General features: G+C 41.6%; 1 protein-coding gene across 9 annotated transcripts in view; it reads right to left on the bottom strand.

The window, feature by feature from the left end:
• Nucleotides 1-19,319, bottom strand: part of cep112 (centrosomal protein 112) — a 116,131-nt gene that overhangs the window by 85,959 nt on the left and 10,853 nt on the right. For 7 of the 9 annotated variants that reach the window (XM_039611214.1, XM_039611213.1, XM_039611219.1 and 4 more), the window contains exons 6-12: nucleotides 18,392-18,466; nucleotides 15,402-15,449; nucleotides 15,217-15,291; nucleotides 7,560-7,646; nucleotides 3,361-3,460; nucleotides 2,804-2,922; nucleotides 1,290-1,433 (exon numbers count right to left, since the gene is read on the bottom strand). In XM_039611214.1, the coding sequence (XP_039467148.1) occupies nucleotides 1,290-1,433; nucleotides 2,804-2,922; nucleotides 3,361-3,460; nucleotides 7,560-7,646; nucleotides 15,217-15,291; nucleotides 15,402-15,449; nucleotides 18,392-18,466 (648 nt within the window). The remainder of the gene's footprint in view (nucleotides 1-1,289; nucleotides 1,434-2,803; nucleotides 2,923-3,360; nucleotides 3,461-7,559; nucleotides 7,647-15,216; nucleotides 15,292-15,401; nucleotides 15,450-18,391; nucleotides 18,467-19,319) is intronic. The other 2 variants (XM_039611216.1, XM_039611218.1) reach the window with 2 other exon arrangements.

Genomic DNA, 19,319 nt, shown 5'->3' with positions numbered 1-19,319 from the left:
ACAGTCAGATTTTGATCCATCATACAATATTATATGATTGGCAGCAACTTCATTTTTTTGTATGACAGTGATACAAATACACTGCCAATGCAGTAAAAGTATATCTAAATTGAAAAACACTGAGTACAGCACCATCAGTCACGGACTGCTTTCTCCAGAGCCTGGGCCTCAACATTATTGAAGCAGTGTGCAATCATCTTGACAGAGAACAGAAAAGGCAGCCAACATGCAAAGAAGAGCTTTGCCTGTCCTTCAAGAAGCCTGGAGAACTATTCCTGAAGACAACTTAAAGAAATGACAGGAAAGCTGCTTTAGATCGTTCAGGCTGTGGTGAAGAATACAGGTGCTCATCCCAAATATTGTCTTTCAGTCTTGTTAGAATTGTACAAGCTCTGTTTTTGTCCTATATACTGTATATTCATTTATGTTTGCATGTTACAATACATATTTGTGGCGCAAAACCTTTGCACAACACTGTATCTGTAAATCCACGGGACCACTGGTTGAGTGGGAGTCTTCCAGCACATCTGCTACTTTGGTATGTGCAGCAACACAAGGTCCAACATAAATCAGGGTGTGGAGATTAATAATTCAATATCAGAAAATCACATCATTGGTCTCAGCAGACACAACACACAGCAGCTGCAACAAAAACACACCAACAGACTGAGAGCTAACACAAAATTTCAAAGAAGCTGCTCCAGAAAATTATTTTTTGTCTGAAGTGTGCAGAGCAACTGATCCTCAACACCTCAAATCTACAGCCAGAGGCAGATGGTGTTGTTTTTCCTTTCATTTAACTTGTAAAAAGATGACTTAAATAAATAAATAAATAAAATGCTGATGAAGTCGTCTATATCAATCTGAGCTACTGGAGCATCTTACGCATCTCATGTCAAAAGTGTTGTAAAATGTGACACATGCATTTCAGGAATAAAACATGAAATGGTTGCTTAACTATAAAAGTATAAAGACGATACGAGGCAGTGTCGCACACTTGACTGATGAGCTGCTGTGATCAGACATCCAAGCATGTGTAGTATTGAACTGGGTGTCATTGCATACAGTTTAATAAGAGTATCACAACAACTATGGGTGAGTAACACCCACGTTTCATCAACATTTATCAACATGCTGTTTGTGCACATAGTACACAGATTAACAGAAAGCCAGAAAAAAAACAGCTAACAATATTAGTAAGATTCATCTTAGCTGCTGTATTGATGCAGTAAAGCTGACACACACACACACACACATCCAGACTCACACATGCCTGTTCCTGTACTCACAGTTGCTTGTGACCGCGCATTAAAGTCAGACTCCATCTTAGCCAGTCGGACGTTGGTGTCCTCCAGCAGTTCCTGGATATTCTGTGTGTGTTTCTTCTGCAATTCAAACTTCTCCTGTTCCATCTCTGTCACGGCAGCATGCAGCTGCAAGGGAATTCAATACATCTACATGTCAGTTACAGATGTTCCTCGCTGCGATTCCAGTCATTAATGACTGATCGATCATTTCTCTTTTAATTTTTAAAAGTATAAAAGCACTTTTCAGCAATCAGAGACCACGTAACACTTTTTTAACCAATTCCGTCCATTCTCTGCCATTTATCTTTTTCAGGGTAGCGGCGGGGCCGGAGCGTATCCCAGCTGTCTTAGGGCGAGACGCAGGGTACAACCTGGACAGATAACCAGTCTGTCTAACCAATTCATTATATTAAAAACACTCGATGAAGGACTTGTGGACTGATGAAGAAATCTCATATCTCACAGTCAATAGCAGCATCAAATGTTACATACATACACTCAACAGCCACTTTATTAGGTACACCTTGTTAAAGATAAGATAAAGATAAGATAAGATAAGATAACCGACCTTTGCCTTCAGAACTGCTTTGATTCTTAATGGCATAGATTCAACAAAGTGCTGAAAACACTACTCAGATTTTGGTCCACGCTGACATGATAGCATCCCACAGCTGCTGAAGCTTTATCCGTAATGGGAATACCACTGTCACTGTCCACTTACACCACTACCGGCAGCTTGAAATATTAATAATACAATGGCCATTGTATGGCCATTTTCCTTTGAGCTCTGGCATCAAGTATTCTCTGTAAACACTAGAAATTGTTGCGTGGGAAAAGTAGATCAACAGTTTCTGAAATACTCAGGTCAGCCTTGGCACCGTCTGGCACCAACAACCATGCTGTTTAAAGTCACTTAAAGTCACCCTTCCTCCCCATTCTGATGCTCAGTTTGAACTCAGCAGGCCGTCTTGACCATGTCTATGATGGACCATATTCATGAAGTTGAACAGGTGTACCTAATACAGTGACAGTGAGTGCATACTTCCAAAGAGTGGAGTTAGTACTGTCTGCTTCTTTAGATGTGCAACATCTCTCTTATTGAACAGGGTTAAACATAATTTATATGCTACACAGGAATTTTTTTATGTCATCTGAGAGAAAAAAAATGTTTCTATAACATCGTTCACCACATGCTGAGCGACCCTGAAGAGATGAGTGTAAATTTCATTAGCATCTTATTGAGCCCCCACAGCTGAGCTAGCTGGAGCTGTAGGAGTGAAAAGACAATTTACCTAGGGCACAGAGCATTAATTTTTCAACAGTGAAAAAACCCACACTAACTTAAGCACCACATGAAGGAATGAGGTACAGCATAGCCTGGCTGCTTAAAGCAAAGTCTGCTTGTCTCATGCTAACAAACATTCTTCCTCTGGCTCAGGGCTGCTTACACGGCGTTGGCCTGTAGAATTTCTAAGCCCTTCAACTTATCCTCATACCTTCTTCTCCCACTCGTTTTTTAAAGAGTCGGCGCTCTGATCCGACATCTTCTTCAGCTCTGCAATCTGCTTCTCTTTGCTCTCGCAGATGACCTGGGATTCCCGCAGCACACTTTGAACTGCGGGTGAGCGCAGACACAAAACACACAAAAGAGCAGTCAGGCCCTGCCTCAGGGTATGAACAGATGGACACACGAACAGACGTGCACACCCACTTGTGCTCGACTGATGTGCTGTCAGGAAATCAATGACAGTAAAGATTTTGTTTCTATTTGAATGGCTACTATTTCTTCTGTGCGACACAGTTTTATCATCGGACACTCTTAGAAGCAGACGCGTGAGAAAAGAAAGGAACAGGACCAAAAAGAAGGAAATCAAGTATAAAAAGACACATAAGGTTGACTGACTTTTAGATTGAGCAGCACAGCTGGAGAGTGTCACTCTACACCAGTGCAATCCTTTCTGGAATTGCATCTTTTTAGGCTTTTTACTCCAAGTGGCAGAGACACAAGTATAAACATCCTTCATGTTAACCCCGCAATCACGTGACCTCTCACCTTTCTTCTCCAGCTTACGGATCGTCTCCTCTGATTCTTTCTGCTTGGTCCGTTGAAGGCTCTTCATCTCCTCAATCTCACCATTTTTTCGGTCCAGAATCTAGAGATGGAGAGGGAGACTGGAGCTTGAACTCACACTGAAAGTGTATTCGGCTGTTTTTCTCTTACTGCCAAGAAAATGGCATCTGTCATAGCAAAGCTAAAGCTATTAAAGTTTTCGCATGCAAAGTTCACAAAGGCTAAATTTAAGTATGCACTATGTGACCCAGATATAAAAAAGGAAAATGCAACCGCCCACACTCAAAGACAGTGCAGAGACCCCAATAACTGTCTAAGATACCCTGGAGTTTTTGACAACCAGTAGCACTAAAGAAGATTTTTTTGTTTTATTTTTTGTGCAGTTTCTTGCTTTGTGAGCTCATGTATACACACACCCACACACGAAAATACATAAAAGCACATGCAGCTGAATGTATTCGTACTCTACTACTACTATTACTACTCTAGTAGGTAGGGGTCATGTAGGAAGTAAACATGAATATGAACATTAATATATCGAAAGGTTTAAGAAAAAAAAATATTATGTACATTTATTTATGTATATACTCCTGAAGGTAAAAATGTGTTTGAATCTGCTGGACTGTGGAGTTTGCATGTTCTTCCTGTGGTTGGACCTTAAGACAGGTGTGCATAAATGAAAGCCTGCAAACCTCGATGAACTGAAGTAACGATGTAAAGAAGAGTGTGTCGGAATACACTCAGAACAATGTGCGAGTCTAATAAAGTCAGACAGAAAACCATTGTTTCAAGTTCATTTTCCTACATGTTTGCATAGAGCCCTGTGAAAATAGTATTATTGTTTTTTTCCATGAGTATATTTTAGGTTAATTGGTGATTATAAATTGACTGTTGGGGTGAATGTGAAAAGAATGATTATGTGTACATGAGACAGGCACCCTGTCCAGAGAATACGCTGCCTCTTGCCCTATGACAGCTGGGATAAGCTTCAGCCACACTGCAACCCTGATATGAAGATAAGTCATCTGTTTCCATCAGGAGTGTTTATGAATGCTAATGTAAATTTATTTTTAACTTATTTTTTAAAAAAGACAAAAAAGAGATTTTTCGTCTGCTATGAATCATGTGTTTATCTCGCACATGCCTAAATTAAAGGCTGTTATCTGTAGCAACATGAAACACGCTGTATGGCATTTCACTGTATGACTTCATTCATTTCATCTTTAATAAGCACATCCATTACTTAGGAGACTACGTGCAAAGTGTGAGAAATGGCAGCTGAATGAACCACCTGTGCTAAGGCGTGATGAGGTAACTGCATCTGCTTCCTGCTGCCATCTGTGTGTAATTAGTTAAATTAGGCCATGGAGAGTTTCTCAATTACTCTGTTGCATAATATGCATATATATGTAAGTGCATTCTGCAACTGGTGAATCTATCTGCTATGCAGATGGTGCCAAGCAGGCTGGTTTACTTCACAGACAAAATGAATCCAAACTCAACAATCCAAGTCTCATTTTATTGAATTCAGCTCTTGTAGTGATATCAAATCATCTACTTGAAATATTATTCTGAACCTATCTATAAGCTTAATGGATTTTTTGGGCTGTATTTTTAGGTTTGGGAGTAATGCCATTAACAAAAGGGAATAAATAGCTTTATTTCAACAACATGATGCTATGGCTGAAATGGACCAGTGGTTATTTTTCCATTAATTCCCGAAGCCCATGAGACTTTAGCATTTTGTTCAATTTAAGTGCACTTATTAGTCCAGTCTGCCATCGTCTCTGTGAGTGAGAGTGTGATGGGAGAGAGATGAAAGGAGGATAGGGTGACTGGAGCAAAGTTCACAGAGCATTTAGGGATACCCATTTTTTTTTTTTCCATTTTACTACCCCAGAGGCGTTGTTGTCATTTCCACCGAACAAGCCGATGACACAGTGTCAGTTCCAAGGAGAGTGCACCAGACAGTGGGAAATGGCAGCTTTTAGGATGTCCATTTTAGGACTTAAAATACATCCTATGTGGGGGGAAGGGGATCCAGCCTGGCTGGCCTTGACTTTGACCAATGCCATCACTGGAAGAGGACAGAATTAAACTGCAGAAGAAAGCGCCAAAGGAATCTGTAACATATGTAATTTAATCTCAGCGCCATTTATAACAACATATTGTACAGTAAACGGAGATTTGCATGTTAATAACATAAGATGTTCTTCTGCACTTGATTTTATCAAATATTTTGGAACTACTCTCACCATGCTTTGGATTTAAAGCAGTGGGACAACGACTCATAGCCTTTCGGCAGCCTATACATTATTTATAAGTAGACTAATTAAAACTAAACCTAGCTTGTCCACTTTCCATCCGGCTCATCAAAGTCCACCCCTGAATAACTCCCCTTTGAAGCCATTATGGGGAATATTGGGTAACATTCAGTGGAAATTAAATTGGACATAAGTTGCAATCTGTATGTAATTAAAGAGAGAAGGCGGGGGGGCAAAAAAGAGCTGGCTGTCATCCTGTCTCTTGTCAAACACTAAGATCCAATGGGCATCTTAAAGTAGCAAGAAAAGTAGAGTGTTTTTTTCTGTTTTATTAGAAGCTTGTGTGGCAGCAAAGGAAAGTCATAGTGAGTACGTGACAGATCCCAGGTGCTTGATCTGCAGCCTAACTGACGGGCACCCACTATAGTGTGAAATAAACCAGCTTTATTGCTATTTTAACCAGCTGACAAAAAGCTTTGAAGAGGTGATTACATGCAGGATGGAGCGCTAAGAAGAGGACAGACTCATTCCTTTACTTTTCATTAGCCACCAAATGAGAATCAAGATCAGTGACGGGCGTAGGTTAAATAGCTCTCCTGAGCAGCGAAGTGAGCGGGCCTGTCGAGAAAACAACTGCACAAACTATTTTCACTCATGTAGAGGGCATTATATTAGCACCAACTTAGTTTAGTTCAGATAATTAAAAGTTATTTAAAGAGATGACCATGAGAAATACAATCACAAAGGGGATTTAGCCATGTTCACTAAAGGTCCCTATCTAGATGTCTGGACGTGTAGTGCAGAAATAAACTGCTATTGGATGCTGGTCTAAGTTAACTGAATAATGTAAAAGTAGGAATGATGTTTTTATTCGCTGTTTATGATGTTACGAGTATAACCCCACAGCTAAAAGTCAACTATTGTTTGCTACATACACTCACCAGCCACTTCATCAGCTGGGGGGTATTTTAACTGAAGTTAAATGTGATATGATTATTGGTAGCAAATGGGCTGGTCTGAGTTTTTCAGAAGCCGATGATTTGCTGGGATTGTCCCACAATCTCCCACAATCTCTATGATTTGCAGAGAATGGTCAAAAAAAAAAGAAAGAAAGAAAAAGAAAATATCCTGTGAGCAGCATTTTTTTGGTTAGAAATACCAGACTCAAATAACCACTAGTTATAACCAAAGTACGCACAAGAGCATCTCTGAAATCACAACACACTGAACCTTGAAGCAGATGGGCTACAGCAGCAGAAGACCACGCCCAGTGCTACTTTTTCCAGCTAAGAAAATTAAACTGAGGCTACTATTTACACAGGCTCATGAAAGCATGGATCCATCAAACATTGTATGAACAACTCAGATTGGTGGTGGTGGTGGTGACAACCGACCATTAAACCCCACAGCCTAGATGAGTATTGTTGCTGACCATGTCCATCCCTTTATGACCATGGTGTACCAATCTTCTGATGGCTGCTTCCAGCAGGATAATGTTCCATGTCACAAAGCTCAGTTCTCAAACTGGTTTGTTGGACATGACAAAGACTTAATTGTACTCAAATAGTCTCTCAGTGTCAATATGAATCAAAATCTCTCAGGAATGTTTCCAGAACCTTGTTGAATCTAAGCCACAAAGCATTAAGGTAGTTATGAAAGCAAGAATGTCCAACCCAAGACCAGCTACAGTAGGTGTACCTAATAAAGTGTCCAGGGAATGCATGTTTGTCACTTCCCTATAAGAGCTAGCTAAACACAGGTCAATAACTGCCATAATTAGAAATATCCAAACAGCTGGAAAGTTACAATAATTGATTTATTTAAAAAATACACACTAAGCAAGGACTGTGAAATATCTTCACTGGTAGGTGGTGCTGACGGAGTCTTTGCAAACTTTGCAAAAGCTTTTGTTCTTACTTTCTCAACCTCTGCATCGTGTCTCTGCTGCATCTTCAGTTTTTCCTCCTGGTGCTTGGCCTCCAACACTTTGATCTTCATCTCGGTCTGAGAACAAAGAGAACCAAATGCCATATGTAACATTTACAACACGTTTAACACCGTGATTTAACTTTTGTCATCCTACCACCAAATATTATGAGCAAGATATTTTGTTAACCACTAAAATCTGTGTCCCAACTGTTTTACAGACACGACACGGAATAACAGAGTCTGTCAAAGGTAACATAAATCCGGATGATACAGTGTACAGCATCTCACAAACAAGTGCAGCTGATGATCAAATAAAACCACATTAAACCTTTAAAAAAAAAGAAAAGATTTTTCCACACACATAGAGCTTCAAATGTGCCCAACTGTTTGCGGTGCTTATGTCTGTGTACACGTTTGTTTATAATAAACAAAGTAAAAACCTGTTTGTGTGTATTTACCCGAAGTTAATCATGCAGGGAAAGGCTGTTTTCATTCAAACACTGTTTTCAAAGGATCAAAAGTTCAACGTTGTCACGAGCATGTTGGAACAAATCTCCTGGAGCTAGGGGACGTTCACACACCGGCACCGTAAAACAAAACCCTAATGATTCGTCACTTTCTGTAATTGACTCAAACAAAAAAGAAGAAAAAGAAAAAAAATGTGTTTTTCATCTTCAAAGAGCCATTAATCATCACACGACTGCATCTGTCTGGAGAGAGACAAAGCTACAAAATGACAGCTTTTTGACAAAACATGTATTTCTAAATATTTAGTGGCTTAAACTTAAGCTAAGAATTTATTGATTTGGAAAGCTGTCTCAGCTTTATAAAGATATAAATGTGCTTTTTACACACTTTCAAAGCTAAGAAAAAAAAACTGGAAAAAAAAGAGAAGAGGACACTTTTTGATTCACAGCCTAGTCTTACCAATAAGATGTGAAAGTATGAGCGGATAATACTCTAAGCCTTACAGTATTAAGGAATTTGTACTTACAGCTTTTGACCTGTGCATCTGTGGTCCAAAACACACTGTACCCTACCACTATTTAGCTGCTACTAATAACAGAGATCATCGTTTTTATGAAAACACTCACTAATAATTACCTCAGAGATGGAGGTTGTGTTTTTGGTAGCGTTTGTGTGTGTGTCATTCTGTCTGTAAACAGTATAGCTCAAAAAGCTTTGAATTCATTTGTTGAAGACTTTATACGGATGTGGATTGGGCCTGTGCTAACAATCTATTAAAATTTAGCTTACATCCACCAACTCCTCCTATTCACATGGATATCAGAACGTTACCCGGGTAAGTGACACACCTGGCCATCCATGTGATATAAAAGAAAATCTCACTGATCAGACCAGGCCACCTTCTTCCATTGCTCCGCGGTCCAATTTGGATACTCAAATTTTTTTGCACTGGACTGGGGTTAGCAGCTATGCAGCCCCACACACAACAAACTAACACATTTCCATCATAACCAACATTAACCTTTTCAGCAATTTGAGCTATAATAGCTCATCTGTTCGACTGAACTGCACAGAAAGCCCTCGTTCAGTACGTGCTTCAGTGAGCCTTGGCCGCCCATGAGCCTGTCGCTGGTTCACCACTGTTGGACCACTTTTAATAGCTTCTGACCACTGCAGACCAGGAACACCAAATATAAGCTGCAGTTTTGGAGATGCTCTGACCCAGTTTATTCAGCCATCAAATTTGGCTGTTTTAAACTTGCTCAAATCTTCACACTTGCCTATTTTTCCTAATTTGAGCATCAACTTTGAGGACAAAATCCTCACTTGCTCCCTAATATATCCCACCCACTAGCATGTGCCATGATTAAGAGATAATAAGTCACCTACCATATGTCATAATGTTATGCCTGACCTGTGTAAACGGGTCCTCCTACCCATTAGAATACACATCAGTTTAATGTTAAAGTAATATTTTCTGTTAACCAAACTATACTTGTACTAATAAAGATTTCTGTTCCCAGGCAGACCTTCACCAGTACCAGCTTGGAGGCTGCCAATAAGAAAAACCCCCAAAAAACACATAATCAATAAAACATATCAAACCTCTTTGTGTGAACGTATTGGTTTATGCAAATAGTGTTAAAATTAAACATGTGTAAACATGAACTGGCTGGATAAGTAATGAAGAGGACCTTCATTACACAAACAAACCAGAATTTTCTATAAATAGCTACTTTTGGCTACTCCCTTATTTACAAGGGGTCGCTACAGCAGGTAACTTTGTTTGATTTGGCAGATTTTTACACCCTTCCTGGTGCAACACCATACGGATTTGTTTCTCTTTTTTCCCCTCCCTTTCTGGTAGACAGGATGACCTTGCAAAGGCTGACGTCAATCCGTCACATGTAAAGGAATAATAATGCTATTTTTATTCCACCTTTGGAAAAAGTATTTCTCAGATTTTTCCTAGTTCGATTGCCGTTAAGTGCCAACAACACACAACAACACACAGAGGCACAAAGAAAGTCTTTGACACAAAGATGACTGACCATTTCCTTTGATGTCCCTACTCATGTTTAGTCACTGTCTGTTCTGGTGTCTTAATCAACCCTAAAGCAGGGTGACAGTGTTCCTCCTTTGAAAGTGCGGCTGTGTGTATGACTATGTCAGCAGTTATAACGTCCCAGGGCTAGATCTTGTTTGTTCTAGTCATCAAAAACCATTAAGCAGAAAATTCCCACAACATTACTTGGCACACTCAAACCACATTAGACCTTCTCTCTTGGTGAGAATCAAAGGGAAGTAACTGTGATGTCTGAGTACAGACATGATTTAATTACACAAGTGTTTAAGTGTACACATACAATACAATAAAAACACCAACAACATACTGAACATATAAAAAAATTCACTTTAAATTGAGAGCCGTGTTAAAAATAAAATTCCAACTAAAATACATGAATTGCCTTCTAGATGATTCTCCTCATTATTGTACTTCAGCTACACTTAGACACTGTATCCTTGACAAAGCTCTGTTAAGTATTCTGCTTCTTTTTTCCTTGATTTACCGCCATTTCTTGTGCAATTGAGGGGACCACAGGAGACGTGTCAGAGAAGAAAGGAAAAGGCAAAAGAAAAGGAGGGGGGTAAGAAAAGACAGAGGGAGAGATGGGGAGAGAGGTAGCAGTGATTGAAAAGCAAAGGAGTTAGTAGAGACCTGATTCTGCCCTCCCCCCGTCCCCTCTACTCCCCAAAAAAAGAACGTGTGGGGGTGTCACTTTCTCATCCTCTGTTCAAATGCTCTTTGGAGAAAGTTTGCCAAACTAGATCAGGGGTGTCTGAAACTTGTTTATAAAAGGCGTCAGTGAAGGAAGGAGGAGGAGGAATGTCGTACACCTAAGGCTTTTGAGACAGCTTCAATCAGCCCAACTGGGTGGTACAGCTTTTTCCCTTTTCTCTTCTTCAGAGTTGTAGCGAGCGCTGTAAGATGCCATGTTTTTTGACACTTCGCTCTTGAAAGGATGAGAGGCTAGAGAAAGAGAGAGGGAAACGGAGGAAAGAAAGCGAGGACGGGTACGAGAAAGGGAACGAGGTTGCTTTTTCTGCTCTCGAAACCATCGCGGGGTCAGGGCCTTTTCCCTCGGGGGGGACGTGTTCACAAATCGGCTGCTAACTGTTTAGGCTCCACAAAGCAAGGTTGCATTTGTGCATTTCCTTCATCGCGGTTTGAGATGTACAATGTCCCGGTGCGTCTTTCATCCTCAGTAAACACAGATGCTCTAGGATAGTCGGTATACAGCGCCGTACTATCTGCTGAGGAGCAGCTAGATGCCATTTCCACAGTCTGACAAGAAGTTAATTTACTGTAGTCTGTCCAGATTGTAAGGTCGGATAAAAACTTTGGCTAAAATTTGACTCCAACATGTGGGGAAATAAATAAATAAATAAACTGCAGCTCTGAATACAGAGTAAGTAAACACACTACTTAAAAATTTCTAACATGAAAACATCAAATACGCAAACTCAAACGCAGAGCAGTAACTTCATCATCATGGAACACTGCAGATCCTTTATATCTTCTAGCCTGAAGCGCCATACTGAACTAGTCCCTTTAAAAAATACTAAGACTCACTAGGTTACTCTTTTTTTTAGCTTTGAAAAGCGATCAGATAAGGCAGGCTATGGCCCTCTAAGTCACAGGCTGTGAGCTCAAGCTCCATCCCAAAGGGTCTTAGATTAGAGAGACTGCATCATTATGGCATCAGAAAGCAAAGCCTACTGATCTTCAGTCAGGGAATTGTGACCATTAGAGTGGTACTGCTTGACACTAACACACTGCCAATTCCTCAGGTCAGGTACCAAGGGGAGGGACGGGTAGTTTGTAGACGGCATGAACGCACAAACTGCAGAAGAAAGTCTGGGTATTTTAGTCAGTCTGTCAGTATGTTCCATAATTACAAGACTTAGGCCTATGTATAGCGAAACCTGACTCATCAGTCGACATTTAATTGAATTTCCAAATAAAGGCCCAGCCCTCTTAATGCTAAGTACTGCTAGAGCGCGCTGTAGGATTAGCAGGACTTTAGCAGGACATTTTCCACATTTTCCCCTGTAAGTGTTCACATATGTATAAGCTAAGTTACTTAAAGCAATGGCAGCTTGTAGGGAAGTTTCTCAGCTGCCACTCATTGTTCCACAGGGGAAAAAAAAAAAAAAAACAGTCTGCATTTTTAGTAATGCAGTCAGTAGATTAGCAGGAGGATGAGCTTGGTGTGAAAGCTGAGATGTTCGTTAAGCTGCCACCAGCTTAATGGCATGTGGTGTGTATAACACTTTAAACCTGGGTAAATTTCCAACTATGCTTTAGGGATTACGGGGAAGTGATGTCACTGTGATTTCCCAGACCTACGCCAGACAGCCACGGAATAGCAGAGCCGGACAAGATTACGACAAAAGTTTCTGCATGCCGGCAAAGTCAAAGGGCAACATGGGTTGACTACGAAGAAGGTGCTTTACCCGTACAAACCTCGCAGTCTGTAGATTCAATGTAACAGCTCATGTTTGACTCTTACCTTTCGCTTCAAGTCTGTTTTTTTCAGCATTTTAAATACCTCACTGTAGTGAGGTATTTAAAATGCTACAGTTACACTAGGCCAAACAGTGGCTAGATTCTGCAACACGATCACAAACGACTGCGACTGTGCGCCTTTGAAGTGGTTGAAATGGACTCGGACCGGGTCAGCTAACAACTCACAGTTAGCTGCCGTCTTCCGAGTTACTTTGGTGCATCAAGACAGCGATGCAACAGCAATAAGACAGATTCAGTCTGTTATCAGTTTGCGACTGGATGGGGTCAAGTTGGAAATGACACATGTAACTGTGACAATGAGGCAGTTAACGGTGATACATTGGTGAAAATTGCAAATCTTTTATCATCTACATACACAAAACTTTGCACTAACTTTTTACAGTCAGATTCCAGCCAGAACCCCACAGATCTAAAACAGAAATTCCTCTACAAATATCAGAGTATCCAGAGAAGGACACGCATGAGTGCAACAAATTACAAATTGTTGGTACCAAATGCATTTGTTGTCCATCCATAATGCATTAAGCCTAAATCACATACACTTATATGTAACACTCTAGATGTGCTTTTCTTAGAAAACCATAGTCTCAATACATGTTGAGACTAAGTGCAATGGATTTCCTGAACTTTTAGCATTTCCCACATTGCTAGCATGTAGCCTCGGTAAACGGCCAGCTCTGTTTCCCATGGCTTTCTTCCTAAAAATCCATGCTCATATTCAAGGCCGTTCACAGATAAACTGAATCTCAAACACTCTCACAGCTCACACCAGTGTCAGACTCATAATATACTGTGCTCACCAAAAATACTAAGCATATGCTCAAATACCACTTTCACAAGCATCAAAAAGACTGAACATCATAAACTTTACACTACACAATTTATTGACGGACAATTATGTCGCACTGCACTAGATCACACAGGTGTATCTAATAAAACGGTAACTCACTGCATTAAATATGTTCTGCTGAGGTACATTTATATTCCCACCACACACGGCTGTATGGAGCCGGTGAGCTAGTCTGAGGTGGGATCAAACAGCATAGGACGTGGCTTTAATGTTTTCATAATGGAGTTGCCTCATTCAGTCAGTGCACAGAAACATTGCCTGGCTGGTAAAAGAAGATTTACATCCACCGATCACAAACACATCTTTGTCATGAGAGACCAACAAACCAGACCATTCTTGTCCGAAATGTCCTGTATGTTTTTCCAGCCAGTGCTTACCGACTGGCTGCAGGTATGAAAAGCCATAGCTATTACAGACAAGTCATGCTCAGTTTTATATTTAACAGTGCATTAAAAGGTGGATGGTGGGAGGAATGTGTGGGGGTTCGGGGAAGTTTGGGAGGAGCACATGGGACTTCAAAGCATGTTTTCAGAATAGGATTTTCAGCTTAAATCCACATAAGGGAAAAAAGTGTCATCACTGGGAACTTGCATTATATTTGTCTTTTTAAGAGGCCTTGGCTATTTCAACAGTACAAACAGTGTGTGTGTGTGTGTGTGTGTGTGTGTGCATGTGGCTGTGGGGGCGTTTAATGCCATAAAGCAACTAGAGAGCTTGTCCAGCAGAGTGTCTCTGACTGTGTTGTATTCTATGCTGTAAGCAATGTCTGTGTCAAGCGATGGCTTCATGTTAACTCGCTCACTAGCTGGTAAAATAGTTTGCTGAAAAGTTCAACAATAACAACATAAATTATATGAAAGCCGTCAGCCATTAGTTTTACTGTTGTGGCTACTTAATGTATATGTACACTCATTGGCCACTTCATTAGGTGCACGTTGCAAGTACCAGCTTGGCTTAATGGCTTAGAATTAAAAAATCTGCTGGAAACATTCCTCAGAGATTTTGGTCCTTATTGTCATGACAGATTTGCTGGCTGCACATCCATGATGTGAATTTCCTGTCCCACCACATCCCAAAGGTGCTGTGTTGGATTGAGATCTGGTTATTGTGGAGGTTATTTGAGTACAGTGAACTCATTGTTATGTTCAAGAAACCAAATTTGAAATGATTTGAGATTTGGGATATGATAGAAGAGGGGCACAGTGTGGTCATAAAAGGATGGACATGGGTAGTAACAATAATCAGGTAGGCTGTGATAGTTTAACAATGCTAACTTGGTACTAAGGAGTTCAAAGTGTGCCAAGAAAATATCCCCCTTACCAATACAACACCACCAGCCTGAATTGTCGATACAAGGCAGGATGGAGCCATGCTTTCATGCTGTTTGCAGCAGATTCTGTCCCGTCCCTTTGAATGTCTCTTTCCTTGGTTGTAACGAGTGGTTATTTGATTCACTGTCTCTTAAACCCTAGAGATTGTTGTTTGGGAAAAATCCCAGTAGATCAGCAGTTTCTGAAATACTCACACCTGCACATCTGCCACTAACAACCATGACACATTCACTGAAATTGCCTTTCTTTCCCATTCTGATGCTCAGTTTGAACTTCAGCAGGTCATCTTGACCATGTTTACATCCCTAAACTGATCAAACTGATGGACCAAACCAAGTGTCCAGTGACTGTATAAAGTATGTATATTCTCAGTTAGTGGCAAGTTTCTTTCATTCTGGTTCATACCTCTTTGCTCTGTAACAGTTGTGCACCCTGATCACTGGCCAAGTTACTCTTCCCCCCAAAGCTTGACTTGAAAATCTAAGGAGATATAGTAAAGAGAGATGTGGGAATGAGAAGACTCAGGAAATCAAAGACAATTTTCTTCACGTAACAATAAATAAAGCACAAGAGACCCCCTGACAACTTACTGGTGACAAGGGAACGGGCTCCTCTCGCAAATACCTTGGCTTCTCAATCTGAAAGAGTAAACAGAAAAACTTTAGACCTCTCTTTGGCTCCTTCCTCTCTTAACAAAGCCTTACCACTACCTCCACCCTAAGCCTGCCATAAACAATGTGGGGAGCACATCAAAAGCCCAGTGCTATGGCTGAAGCCTCTTCCGTCAACTTGTGTCTGTTAAGAAAGGCAGAATGCGTCGGGACACTTCAAGGCTTTGTGTGTGTGGCGAGCTCTGTTTCCGCTCTTGGCCTCTTTCTGCTGTCCCTTTTGTCAACACTCAGGACCACTAATCTCTAAGCTATCCCTGGTCCATTTACTGTCACACTGAAACAAATGTGTACACATCCCTGCCAAAACACTGACACAGCGTATTCTTTGATTACAATATGAAACACAGTAGACTCAAAAAGAGCGAGCCGCTAAACCACCTGAAAGTAAGCGGGTCACGGTCCATGTCTCTCTGCAGTGTTACATCAATACACCTCACTAACTGTGACACAAACTGCAAAAATATCTGCCGCTTGACAGCCTGCTGTTTTTGCTTGCACTATTTGACATTTGTTTATGACCCCATTACTTTCTTGTGAACTCGCACTATCATACAGCGTTTCGCTCTGATGCACTGGGGCTGTCTGTAGGGGCTGCCAACTAGCAGCAAGATCACGGCTTTTCAAAGCAGCAGAGCCGACTCTGGAGATGACAGCAATGACGCCCAGTAAACAGTTCTGTTGCTAATCTCTTCAACATAGCAATGAAGGAGGAGAACAAGGAGGAAGAGAAGGAAGAGGAGGGAATTGTGGGACTCATTCAATGTAAGAAAAAAAAGGGGGGGGGGATTTAATGCCGTAAGGTGGCACGGCCCACGCAAAGCTAATCCAGAATGAATGGGAGAAAGCAGGACCTGAAAAAACTTCAGAGTTTGGGCATCAAACATTTACAGTTACAGTATGAGGATGAAGACAAAATCTTTGCTTTAGGGTGAGTAACTGCAGCTCCCTGCTAAGTCTACATGCAGGTAAAAACAGGTCTACATTTCACTGCAAGCCCTCAACAAAAGGAAACATCCGAGTTAGACCGCTCGTCATAACCAGCGCTGCGGTGGTGGGTGCAATGATGTGTGATGAATTGCTACTTAAGTCTGGCGAAGGCCAGAAAACAAATCCACATTCGCCAAGTGATGAATCAATCGATATTCTTCTAAACTAGTGCCCAGACTGAAAACAAGAATGGGATTTTCTTTTTATATCTACAGACAGCCAGTCATCACATTTGATTGAGCACGGCCCACAGGGCGAGGAAGACATGCAGACTAAATGCTGTGGTGTAATGCTGGCATGGTGCAATGCTAAACTTGGACTCCGTGCACACGTATGCCTGTGCACATGCTCTTTCCCTGCATGCCTGCCCACACACACACACACACACACACACACACACACACACACACACACACACACACACACACACACACACACACACACACACACACACACACACACACACACACACACACACACACACACACACACACACACACACACACACACACTCCTCTAAGCATATGTTTGTCCAGGCTCGCAGCTGGCACGGCGTCCTGTGTCATTGAATCCTGACGTGGATGGATGGACGGACGCACAAGAGGAACAACACTCCAAATCGCAAGGGATGGCTCTCCAGCCAAAAGAGAAGCCATGATTGATAGCTTCCTAGTTTTGGACTGGTGTTGAGCAAGTCGTCGGCACAGCCCATTTAACCACAGACAGCTAAGTAGTAGGGGCAACAACCGAACAACTGTATTACATGTGACACAAGTGTAAAAAACTTCTACCTAAAGGTAGTCCAGTGCATATTGCACCTATCTCTAAGGTAGCACAACTCCCATTTTACATAAAACTAGCTGCTCTAACACACAAACCACATGAAAGTTAGAAACAGATGGAGGTCCAGCTGACTCAGGTTTTGTGTCCAGCTTTCCAAGTCTGAAGCAATCTGTTGTCCACTGTCCGGTTACCATGTTACCAATGCTGACTGCACTCACTTCATTACATTAGGGTGAAATGAACAACAAATCGATATGGACTGCTTCAGAACATCTAAAGAGAAGCTAAAGATGTTCCAGATAAAATGATGCTCAGCTGTGCTGAAATTTCATAGGCGTCGGGCGCTTTGAGGCAGCGCATCTATAAAAACTTCTATAAACTTGAGCGGGGCCTGTGTGTGTATTTGTGTGTGAAGGAACATCTGTTGATTTGAAAGATGCAGGCTAAGGGGAGGGTTGCCAAGCAATGCCTCTTATCAGCGTTTCAACACAGAGGAGAGCAGAGCAGCGCGGTGCGCGGCTTCACGTCAGCTGATGGATGCCTCAGATTACCCCTGTACCGAAAGAGAGAGGGAGAATAAAGGGGAGGTAGTCACAGACAGACGGAGAGGACAATGGATTGGAGAAACGTGCAAAAAGTGAGGAAACAGAAAGGGGAGATTTTGCCAAAATATTAGTGGAGAAAGGAGAAAGTCAAAGGTAACAAGTGTGTAAAAGAAAACAAAACAAAAGACAGAAGAAGAAGGAAAAAAAAGACAGTCGAAGGGTCATGCAGGTGAGGAGATAGGAACATATGAGGGCAGGGGGCTTATCAAGCCCAGGCCTGATGCACTCCAGATAGAGAAGATAAGAACGATTCTCACATCTTCAATTTCTAAGTTTACACAACCTTTCTCTCACTCCCCGTCCTACCCTTACATCCTACAATAGCGCCAAACTGCCTAAAGGAAGTGTTTTCAAGAGAACACAGGTGAAAGGGCTCTCTACCTTTTGTTCGAACGGTGCTGTTAACTCTGCGTCACTGCACTACTGATGCGGATTTACTTAGGTGCTCAGACTCACTGCTGTCACTGTGGTGAGCAACAGCACGTTTGACAGCTGCATGTAACAAAGAAGCTCAAGGCATGCCCCTGGACTCACCCCCAGGTTCCAGCTGTTGAGACGAGCCTCCAGGTCACTGTCATCGGGAGACATATGGTTCAGCTCCCCATCCACCTGAGGAGGGGAATTATAAAAGGAGGGTGGGGTAAAAAAACGAAGGGTATCAACAGCAGGAACAAAATGGAAGTTAAGATGGTTGATATGAATTAGAAGAGAGCATGTTAATGTTTTCTGACAGCGCTCTGATTGGCAGTTTGGCCAGAGCAACAGGCGGTGATGGAGGTTATCACTGCCTGCTGACACAATGTAATTTCTCTCTTGGCAACAACAAAAGGGCTCTTTAAAAGCTTACAGATACACAGTGCACCCACATGTGTTTAACTAACAACCCTCTACTCCCTTGTTATCTCCATTTCTCCACCCTTTGCTGCCTCGCTCTCCTCCCTCTCACATACAGCGCTCCAGATGTTTGGCAGTTCCACATCATTTCCGTCACACAGTAAATTCCACAAGAGGGGCATATGTGCAGCTCGGCTGCCTGTCATTCTTGTTTTTCTCCAGCCTTTTGTTTTACGACGGGGCGCCGGATTTATTTTATGCAGGATAAGTTGAATGCTTGTAGGGGCTTTTGTTGATACAAGATCAGTTTACTCTAGTCGAGGTTGGGCAGCAAGGTTGAAATGGGGGAAATATCTAATAAAGTTGAGAGTGATAGGGAAAGGAGATATGTTGTTGAATTTGATTAAGATCTCGTGGAGTGTGGACCTTGGGTGTACCTCAGCAGAACTGCACTGATGCAAAGAAATCGCAGAATGGAATAGCTTGGGATTAAATGCCCTTTCTGATTAAAAAGGCATTAAGGTTCCACAGCCTCGCCCTCGAACAAACACAGTAAATGTTTCATTTCGATATCTAGGAATGCTGGGTATGCAGGCCACCGGCTGTTCAAAACAGCGTGTTACATTCT

This window comes from Oreochromis aureus, linkage group 4 (genome assembly GCF_013358895.1).
Source record: "Oreochromis aureus strain Israel breed Guangdong linkage group 4, ZZ_aureus, whole genome shotgun sequence".
Classification (NCBI taxonomy): domain Eukaryota; kingdom Metazoa; phylum Chordata; class Actinopteri; order Cichliformes; family Cichlidae; genus Oreochromis; species Oreochromis aureus.
The sequence above is the reverse complement of the archived record's forward strand: the minus strand, read 5'-3'. Positions and strand labels throughout refer to the sequence as shown.